At 44.3% G+C, this 10,479-nt stretch overlaps 1 protein-coding gene across 7 annotated transcripts in view; it reads left to right on the top strand.

Moving 5' to 3' along the window:
- Positions 1-832: 832 nt before the first annotated feature.
- DENND1B (DENN domain containing 1B) overlaps positions 833-10,479 on the top strand; it is a 260,389-nt gene continuing 250,742 nt past the window's right edge. For 4 of the 7 annotated variants that reach the window (XM_057726007.1, XM_057726004.1, XM_057726006.1 and 1 more), the window contains exons 1-2: positions 7,292-7,409; positions 9,497-9,561. In XM_057726007.1, the coding sequence (XP_057581990.1) occupies positions 7,393-7,409; positions 9,497-9,561 (82 nt within the window). In that variant the 5' untranslated portion in view covers positions 7,292-7,392. Of the gene's footprint in view, positions 989-7,291; positions 7,410-8,241; positions 8,254-9,496; positions 9,562-10,479 lie in introns of those variants that run through there. The other 3 variants (XM_057726003.1, XM_057726001.1, XM_057726008.1) reach the window with 2 other exon arrangements.

Genomic DNA, 10,479 nt, shown 5'->3' with positions numbered 1-10,479 from the left:
TGATTGGCAGTCTCCAGAGGACAGGAAAAGGCTACTGGAAATGTGCACAGTGAACGAAGAAAGGCAGGTAAGGCTGAGTCCTCTTTACAAAGCAAGGAAATTCCCACCAAACGAAGAAGACCTTGCTGAGTTTCACGAAGCTGGCAGTCCGCTGCTCCTTCCTTCCCAGGGAAGGTTACAGGCTGAGGCTGTCCTACCAGATACGTTGCCTGTATCTTGGATCTGTGACATTAGAAAAAACAGCAGACAGATAAGATGACAACCAGGAGACCTCCCAGTCCTTATTTATTTTTATCTTCTTCTTATTGGCACCCATAAGGAAAGTGGGAAGTAGTCTAACATTTTGGAGTTTTGAATCTCTGTTTATCACTTCAAGAATATTCTGTGGTGGTATTTGACTGAGTTCTGTTTGCCGGCACGTAGCATTTTTCTTTCTCTGTCGAATCACTCAGATATAAGTGCATGTAATGTTTGCCTAGTTACTGTATGTTAGGAAAGTAGAACTCGCCGTCCAGGTATATGTTGGGATCGTTCCTCTGTTTGTATTAGGATGAGAGCTGCTCATAGGGGTTACTGACTGCATTGAACTAGTACCATCACATTAGATGCTCTTATGCTTCCTTCCAGTAAATTTTAATGTCATTGCTCATTGGATGTGATTACTCAAGCCCCGGAGAGAATAAGATGGGTGTGAGCAGGGCTGCCTCGCAACGCAGTGTCTTTATTTATGTGGAGTATCTGGTGGGTGGGGTGAGGAGAGCCCTTCCCACGCCCCACAACAGGGTTACACAAACACTGCTCTGTGTCTTGCCACCCAGTGCGGCTCCCGAGAGTCACGAAGAAGACTCGTCTTCTCTGGTTACAGTCTGTTCTGGATACTCTGCTCTGAATATTCTTTTTACTTAACTCCAAGGACTGTTTTAAATTTTCCAATGTCTGGCAAATTGCGGAATAAAGGTAAAAGTGAACTACCTGAAGGTGGTCAGAGGTAAGAGAATCTGATTTTATAATTTTGGGCAAATCATCTGAAACAGGGGGGAAAGAGGATCTCTTTGCTGTATTATCTTTAAGAATTTTACTAAAATTAGTAAAATTTACTAAAATGAGAAAAATTTAGTCTTTTTCACTAAAAATTTAACAGGAAAAGAAGCAAATATCATTTCCCGTTTGAATTTTATAAATATTTGGATATGTTCAGATTTGGTAAGAAAGATGTCAAAAATGATCTGAGCTGTTTGTCTCCAAACTGGAAGACAACTTTTGAAGTTGGCTTTCAAATTAATACAGAATGCTGACTTTGTAGGCTGTGAGGTGTGAAAACAACTCAAGGAAGAATATGTTCAGGAAAGATATTGCTCTGAAATCTCATCTATCTTCTATTTTGAAAGTACTTCCTTTGTCATTTGGAAGGAGAATTTTACCTTTAGATACAAATTCATGATATTGCTGCTAAGTATAAAAAGAGTAATATACTTAGAGAATATTCTTTTTAACAACACTATCTCAGTTGGTATTAGAAGGCAGGTCCTACTAAAATATTTTCAAGATGGCTTTCTAAAGACTTCAAGAAATTTGACTTGTTAAATACTTTATATAAAGGATTTTTCTTCCACAGTAAATGAAGGTGGTGGTACCATTAATAAATTTCACTGGGGAATAATAATAGGAGGCGATGTAGCATTAAATGTTAGGGCATGCCTGGCTTGGATCCATGCTGACTGTAACTCATGACAGGGTTGGGTCCAAGAGTTCATTTCTAAGTTAACTGTTTGGAACTTAAAACCCTGATATAAATTGGTGAAGCTTACGGCCCAGATGAGTCTAGCTAAGTTGTTTTAAACTTGAAGCATTATTAAAGGTATTATTTAAGAAATACCATTCTAGAGTTGACAATATTGTTTCTCTTTCCACACTCCAAAGGGGAAGGAGCTGTCCGGGGTAGGTATTCCAGATATCAGTATGTCTTCATTGCTGTCTAAGGCATAGTTCTACATGGATACATTGTGTGGATGGATAGGGGTTAGGAGGCCAGGGGTTACCTTGATGGTATCACAGTACCATTGTGAAGCAGGACAGTTGTCTCACTAAAGGCCCTGAACTTAGATTTTCCCCCACCATTAACATATAAGGATGTATAAGTCAGGGACTATTTGGGTATGGCTTGAGGAAGGTACACATTATTAGGTGGATAAAAAGTTGTTATTAGTCCTTTTTTGTAGTCTAGTCAAAACTAGTCAATCATGGTGTGTACTCAAAACTTCTGAAATTAATTAAAAATTCAGAATTAAATATTTTGAAAATTATTAAAGGCATTCAAGGGCAGTCTAGGAGTACTTACTTGGTGGTGGGAGGTGGGGGTGGGGACGAGGAACGAGTAAAGTAGCCACCTCAGCCACCTTCCATCTGTGGGGATTTGTTAAATTGGATGAACTTAAGCATCTGTTATCATGGCCATTTGGGGCTTATGGCCCTTCCCAGTGTGGGAAGTCCAATAGGATACCCCTCAGAACCTGGCACTCCAAAGGGATTCCAGGAAAACAGACTGTCCCAAACACTGGGCAGAGTTAATCCTCCAGTAGGATTCATAACTACAAGTCAGATCTCACATGGGTGGTCTGAAAAGTTTCAAGCTGAGAATTTCACATGAGAGGGTTCTGAACTAGTAGTGCTCCCTAGATATCTGCCAGCAATAAATGAACATCCTCTCCAGAGAGCTCAGCTTCCTTTCAGACCTCACTACATTTCTGTATATAAACCTCCAAGGATCAGGTAACAAAAGAAAATCACCAAACATGGAAGAAAAGAAGGGACCATAAGTAAGAAATGGCAGAAAAAAAATCAGGTAGTAGAATCAGACCCACAAACTCTTCAGAGATTGGAAGTTATCATAAACAGAATTTAAAATAGGTATGTTAAATATATTTTAATAAATTAAAGAGAGGCTTAAAACGCGAGCTGAGAAAGCAGATTTAAAAATAACCAGAGCTTTAGAAATAAAAATAATATAAACTAAAAAGTAAATGTTTGACTTAACAGACGAGGAGACAAAGCCACAGAAAGAATGAATGGAAAGGAAGGTATTTGTGATTTTATCCAGAATTCCTCCTAGAATGATAAAGAAAAAGAAAGTATGAAAGAGATGTTAAGAGAACTAGAGTGTAGAAAGAAAATATGTGTATAATCAGAGTCCCAGAAGGAAAGAGGAGAAAGGATGGGGTTCAGAAAATCATCAGTCCAGAGTCAAGAAATGCAAAGAAATCAAGAAGGATGGATTAAAAAGAAATCTTCATCTCAGTGCTTCATAGTGAATCTTGAAGTCTAAAGACAATCTTAAAAGCAGAGAGAGAAGACAGATTACACTTCAAGATTACTTTCAAAATTCAAGTTATAGCTAGAGATGCTAGACGACAGTATAATGATATTGAAAATGTATGGAAAGAAATGTCAATTTAGAATTCTTTATCAGTGAAGATATTTTTCAAGAATGAGGGTGAAATACATACATTCCTCACCCAAACAAAAACTGAGAGACTCAGTCAGCACCGATGACATGTATTTTAGGCAGAAGGAAGGCAGTCATAGGTGGGAGATCTAAGAGGAAAATAAGAAAGAAGAGCAAACTAAGTGGTAAACTTCTGGGTAAACCTAAACAAACAGATATAAAACAACAGTATAAAACAATATCAATACTATATTATAGTTTTGGAGGGTATTTTAAAGGTCCTTGTGTTATTTGGGAGAAGGTTGATGTAGTGATAAACTTTGGATTTAATCAGATAGATTCGCCTGTTAAAATTTCTAGGATAATCACTAGATGAATAGGAACAGAGTACACAACTTACAAACTAGAGTGGGGGAGAAGTGGAAGCATAAAAAGAAAAACCAATCCTAAAGAAGGAAATGTGAGAGAAAAAAACCACAGATCCAGAGACGACAAATGGTAAGTACAACATTAGATGACAGAAATAAATTCAGATATGTCAGCAATTACAACACATGCAATGGTCTAAACACTCAATCTAAGAGTCAGTGATTATCAGACTAGATGGAAAGTCAAAATTAACATTTGTTAGCTAAATCTACACATAATGATTTAGAAGGTTTTGATATAACAGGATGAAAAGAGATATACTAATACCAGGCAAATACTAATCAGAAGAAAGCTACTTAGATACGAAAGCAAATGCATGGCTAGAGTTTAAGAAAGTCACAACATAGTGGTAAGTTTACCAGGCAGATATAATAATTACTAACTGGCTTGCATATTATAACACAGCCCCAAACTATATAAAGCAAAAATTAAAAGAACTTTAAATTGAGGTAGACAAATCCACCATCATATTATAAGATTTGAATTCATTTCTTCCATTAATTGAATTGTGTTAAGCAGATGCAAATCCAGTAATAGATGTCAACAACACAATCATAATATTTGATCAAGGACATATTTTTATTTTTATTTATTTATATTTTGGCTATGCCGCGTCTTGTGGCTTGTGGGTTCTTCCTCGTCCAGATGGGGGACTTCCCTGGTGACTCAGTGGTTAAGCATCTTTCTGCCAACGTAGAGGACATGAGTTCAGTCTCTGGTCTGGGAAGATCCTGCAAGCTGTGGAGCAACTAAGCCTGTGTGCCACAACTACTGAGCCTGTGCTCTAGAGCCCAAGAGCCACAACTACTGAGCCCATATGCCTAGAGCCCGTGCTCCGCAATAAGAGAAGCCGTTTGCAATGAGAAGCCGGTGCACTGTAACAAAGAGTAGCCCCGCTTGCTGAAACTAGAGAAAGCCTTGAGCAGCAATGAAAACCCAATGCAGCCAAAAATAATAAATAAACAAAACCATTAAAAGTTTAGAAAAAGAGATTGACCCTGGGCCCTCAGCAGTGAAAGCACAGGCTGTTAACCACTGGACCATCAGGGAATTCCCAAAGACATGTTTTTACATATATTCCTTACAAACTCACACAAAAAATTAAAATAAGCTCAAAACATTTTAACATTATTAGCTTATAGACTCTGTTCTTTGACCACATACAATGTCCTTTGACGACTGTAGTCCTGAAATATGTTAACATCAATCATCAAGTGGGAAATATTACTGCTGAAATATGATCTTAGGAAGATCTAATACCAATTTGAAGCCTTGCCCTTTGTAGAATTCTCTGCCAGTCATGTCAGAAGTTCTCAAACTGCTAAAATTATACCCCTGGCTTCAATAAACAACTCACCAAGATAACTATACAAAATTCTTTTCTCAGTAATTTAAAACAAATCATGCAAATTGTGTCCGTGTTTCTGTCCCTTTTACCTCAGTAATATCAGGATGGATAAACCTCTTCATCATTGGTCAGCCTAAAAGCCAGTTTAAAAAGATTTGTGTTGTGTGTGCACGTGTAGTATTTCCTCTTCATGTACTTAAAGTAAATTTTAAAAAATCATATTGTGCAGAGGTATGAATGTCAAATCCCCAAAAATGGCTGGGGATAACAGTTGTATTAATAGTTCCTCACCACAAATTAAAAACTCCTGATGCAGGCACCCCAGGTAGGGTTCCTTTCTTTGGAGAAGAATTAATTATAATGAAAGGAGAAGTCTGAGAAATTTAGTGACACTAAAGCAGAAGTGGTTTTTGAGTTTACAGATTTTTTCTTTTCTCTCAAGGCTTTGGACGATGGTAACTTATGTAGAAAAGAGTTTTATTTGGGAAGAAAATTATGTGGTGTATTTGCCTCATTGTGAAACTGAAATCCACGGAATGATTTCTCAAAAGATCACACAATTAGTAGCACTTTTTAACTTGAACATCATATCGTTCATGTGATACACAAGTAATAATTCCCATTTTACAAATGAGGGAACCGATAAACTGAAGTGTCTCACCCCAAGTCAAGCTATGACAATACATTATGCTAAAATTTATATATTTTTTATTTCCCCATTATGTCCTGTCCTCATTTTAAACTATCAGGTCTGTGACTATGCAATATATCTTGTTTTGTTGACCAAGTAACAGCCACCTTTGGTAGGAACGTTTGAGATGGGTGTAATTGACTTTAATTTTAGGTTCTTGATTCTAAAGTCTTTATTTAATTCCCGAGACTCCCTGTTTGACTTGTATGTCGCATGACTCACCCTCTATTCATACCACATTTGGTTTCCTCTCATCCTCTTGCCTTCTGCATGAATAAAGTCTGAAGAAACCCCTATTTGGATGAAAAACACTGAGGCCCTGTATCAAGGGTGGTAACATGCGGAAGAAGCCTCCGCCGGAAGGTCTCTGTGAAACAGCTCAGCCCTGGCCCGCCTTTTGCACGTCCATCCTGAGACTGCTACTAGCTCTGCTCTCAGCAGATTCTGGATAGGAGGCAGCAGCACAGGGAGAGAGGCGGTGTAGGGTAGACCTGGTCGGAAATCCAGCTTGGCCGTCACCACGGTGTTGGCCTGGCCCGCTTCTGGGTCTATAAGATGCTGGTGAAAATGCCCGTCACGTAGAGTGACCGCAAGCGCCGGGACGGTGCCTACCAGCGGCTCCCACGTGCCCCAGGGCTGTGAACGCGGTAGCGCTTGGTACGAGCGCCTCTGCCCTCGGGCCCCCGTCCAGCCCTGAGCTCCCCGGCTGCCCTTCCACGAGGCCTGTCCCTTCGTGGATGTGTCCCCCGGTGGGTCCTTGGCACGCGGCGGCCGGACGTACAGGGAGGTCTGTGTCCCCGATGCGCAGGCGAGGGGAGCACTGGTATTGGGCTGCTTGGCAGGGCTGCTGAGCAGGTGCACGTCGGAACCTTGCCGACTCCCGAGGGGGCGGGCGGCTCTGGATTCGGAGGTAACCAGGCCCAGCTGCAGGGAGGCAGGAGCGGAGCGGCACCTGGAGCTTCGGGTTGGCAGCCTGAAAGCAGTGACACGCCCCAGCCCACGAGGGGGTCGAGCACCCCCTGTCCGCGGGTGCTCGGGGCACACGCGGGGTGGAGCCCGCGGCGAGCCCAGGTGCTCCGTCAGGTACTTTGCAGCCCTGACGCCGAGAGCCCGGAGCGGCCCCGGGAGGAACCGGCTGGTCCGGAGCTCACCGTGCGGTCTGGTGGCACCGCGGCGCGCGCGCGCCGTCCGGCAGGCCGCCCGCCCCCGGCCCTCCCCGGCTCGCGCCCGCGGGCCGCGCGGCCCAGGTGAGGCGGTCCGGCCCCGGCCCGGCCCGGCCCCGCCCCCGACTTCCTGGTTCGCCGAAGGTGCAGGAACCGCGAGGCGGGCGCGCGGGGGGAGGGGGCGGCGGGCGGCGGCGCTGTCACAGAGGCGCGGGGGCGGGGCGGGCGCAGCCTCACCGCCGGGCCGCGGCCGCCGCGCTGTGAGCAGCCGTTCCCGCGGCGGCCGGCGGGGCGGGGGCGGCCCCAGCGACATGTAGCCATGGACTGCAGGACCAAGTGAGTGCGGCGGCGGCGGCGGGGCGGCGGCGCGGCCCCCCTCGGCCCCGGGTGCCGGCTCCCGGACGGCCTAGGCCGCGGAGCCTGCGGGCGGCGGGGCGCGCGGCCCGGGGCGGAGGCCTGGGCGCCGGCGCGGCCGCGGCGGGTCCCGGGCGGCGGGTCGGACGCGACAGCCGGGCGCTTCGGGTGCGGACGGCCTCCCGGCGCGGTTCCCGCTGTGTCTCTCGGCGGCCCCACGCCCGTGTGCGCCGGCCCTTGTAGGACGGGAGCGCGGCGCCGGGGGCCGCGGGCGGGCGGGCGGGCGGGCGCCGTGTTTTCACGCGTCGGCTCCCGCACCCGCCGGCCGAGGCTGTTCTTCAGGCGATGAATGGGGCGAAAAGCTGTCTGAACACGCGTGGTGATTTTCTTTCGGGTATCTTAGAGGCATGAGTTTTATATTTTTCTCCATTTTTCTCCAGAAACTTAGTTTGCAAAGAATTCCCTCTTCCCTTTTATCCTCCCCTTCACACCGTTACCCCCCCCCCCCCCCCGTTTAAAATCATGAATATCGTGTGTGTTTCTTTCCGTGTGAAAGGCCTTTAAAACGTCCCAGGATGATGGAATCGATATTCGGCATTTACACTCACGAGAGATTCTAAAGACTGTTAGGGAAACAGGGGAACGATGTGATGTAGGAGTGTTTCCTTCAGGGTGTGAGACCTCGGGGCGGGGGTGCCGGCGCGCGACGTGGAAGGCGTCCCTTTTGACGCGAGCGGCGCTGGGCGGGAGGGCCACCTGCGTCCGGATCGCTTACCTCCGTCCAAGCAGATGAGTAGCGGGGGCCTGAGGAAACTTACGCTTGCAAGTAAATTTATATGGCTTGTCGCTTCCTGTGTTTCTAGATTCTTGCAATAAATTAAAAAAAAAAAATAGTGTTTATTTAGAAGCCAAAACTGCCGTTAGTTTCTTGAAGGAAGTGCATATTAAAAATAGCCAACGCACAAAGTCACTGAGGTCTCCTTGGCAGGAATAACTGAAGTATATGAACACTTTGATCACATGGACTTTGTGGTATCAGACTCTGATCTTTTATCTTCTGGCTGAAAGAGATTAAAACAGAACTATGTTAAAAAATCAAAACCCAGAACTGTATTTTTTTTTTTTGGCACACGGGCTTAGTTGCTCCGCGGCATGTGGGATCTTCCTGGAGCAGGGATCGAACCCATGTCCTCTGCATTGGCAGGCGGATTCTTAACCACTGCCCCACCTAGGAAGCCCAGAACTGTATTTTTAACGACCGTGTCTCAGTAGATTTCAATTCACTTTTTGAAATCAAAGCAAAGAATATATCGAGTGTATGAGCAGCTAGTGAAGATGCTGGTAGCTTCTGAATGAAGCAAAACCTTACTGTTTCCAGTGGTAAAATCCAGTATTGAGGCAGCTGTCCAATTTTACCAAAGATTACTGACACAAAGTAAGGCTTTTTTTTGGTTGGCCTTGGAGGCTGTGTATAGTTTTGCACTTTAAACATGCTTATATGCCATAATTACGTCTCAAGAAAAGTGTATGCAGAGTATTGCGTGCGTTTAAGGAGCATTATAAATATTTCCTTGTGCTCTAGAACGTGGCAGGTGGAACCAGGTGTTCATCTACACCTATATTGCAAGTGCTTTGGAGAAAGCCTGAGAACCTGCTGTCCAGCTCTGCCCCTGGGGAAAGCTAGAGACACTTAGGAACATACTGGCTTTCTGAGTTTGATTCAATAAGATAAAGGCAATGCTTTATATTTACACAGCACTAAATACTTTATAAAGCACTTCCACATATATTATGTGATTTGTAATCCTCCCCATGATTCTGCAAAGTGAACGAGGCACTTCATAGATGAGAAGACAGGCTCAGAGGTTAAATGTTCTGCCCCCAGTCTCCAAGCTCCTAAACCTCAGTGTTCTTAACTTGCTGAACTAGGAAAACACTTTACTTCTTCTACATTATGGTCATATAGTTACGTGGGATATATTGAGACAAGAACAAGATCAGTTTTTAGAGTTAAGAAAATATAAACTTTGTCATAGGAAATAAATATAATAAAGTTCTTTTTCTTTTAGGGAAAATCCAGAAAGAACCTTTGACTTGGTATTGAAAGTGAAATGTCATGCCTCTGAAAATGAAGGTATGTGTGTTTTGCTAACTCAAAACAAGTGCTAATGTTGTAGACTACCAGAATGTGATGGCATCAGAATAATACTGAATTAAATGTGTATTCTGTGTCTAGTGTCTTAAGTTCTGGTAATAAAATAGACGCTAAGTCTTTGCCATGACATGGTAGGGATTTGGAATGTTATCTGTACACCTTAAGTTTCAGGTGTATGTAAAGGCCATGTTACTTACAACTTAACTTTACCATTTGTTGATGAAGTTATTAGTTTTCACGGAAGGGCTCGCCATTTCATTTTTCATTCGTTTTTGAAAATTCAGCTCCTTTTTTAAACGCTAGTGAGAAATTTCTTGCCTGTGCAAGTGGCAGCCGCACCAGTTTCCTTCTGATGTTCCCCAAATGCAGAATGCGGACTGAGTAGCTGCCTCTGTGGGGTTCATGCCGGGGGGGGGGGGGGGGGGCCGAGGACCGAGGACTTGCAGAGGGAGGTAAATAGTCATGTGACATTACTTGGAAGGTTTTCAGCTGTCAGTTCTATGTAATTTCCGGAAAAGATGAGAACACTTTAGGATCAAAAATCACTTTAGGATTTTTGTCAGTTTCCCCCCTACTTTTGTTGTGTCTATGTACATACATGTGTGTGTTGAGTTGGGGGAGGGGTGGTAGAAAAGAGTAAGGGATATCTCCTTCTTGCTCACTTCCTTCCTATCGTGTCCTCGTGTGGTATGCTTTCATCTCCAGTGTATGATTTCACCGGCCGTGTACTTAGACCCCAGATAGCATGATGATTCAGTACAGGAGTTTAGTCCAGACTAGTCGTCCACTCTCAGGGCTTGGTGGAAAGTTTCTCCACATTCTTAGCTCCTGAAACCGGCCAGCAATTATATGCTGCTAAGCAATTTGGAGCTGTGCACCTTAAAATAGAGGAGCCCA

This window comes from Hippopotamus amphibius, chromosome 3 (genome assembly GCF_030028045.1).
Source record: "Hippopotamus amphibius kiboko isolate mHipAmp2 chromosome 3, mHipAmp2.hap2, whole genome shotgun sequence".
NCBI lineage: Eukaryota > Metazoa > Chordata > Mammalia > Artiodactyla > Hippopotamidae > Hippopotamus > Hippopotamus amphibius.
The sequence above is the reverse complement of the archived record's forward strand: the minus strand, read 5'-3'. Positions and strand labels throughout refer to the sequence as shown.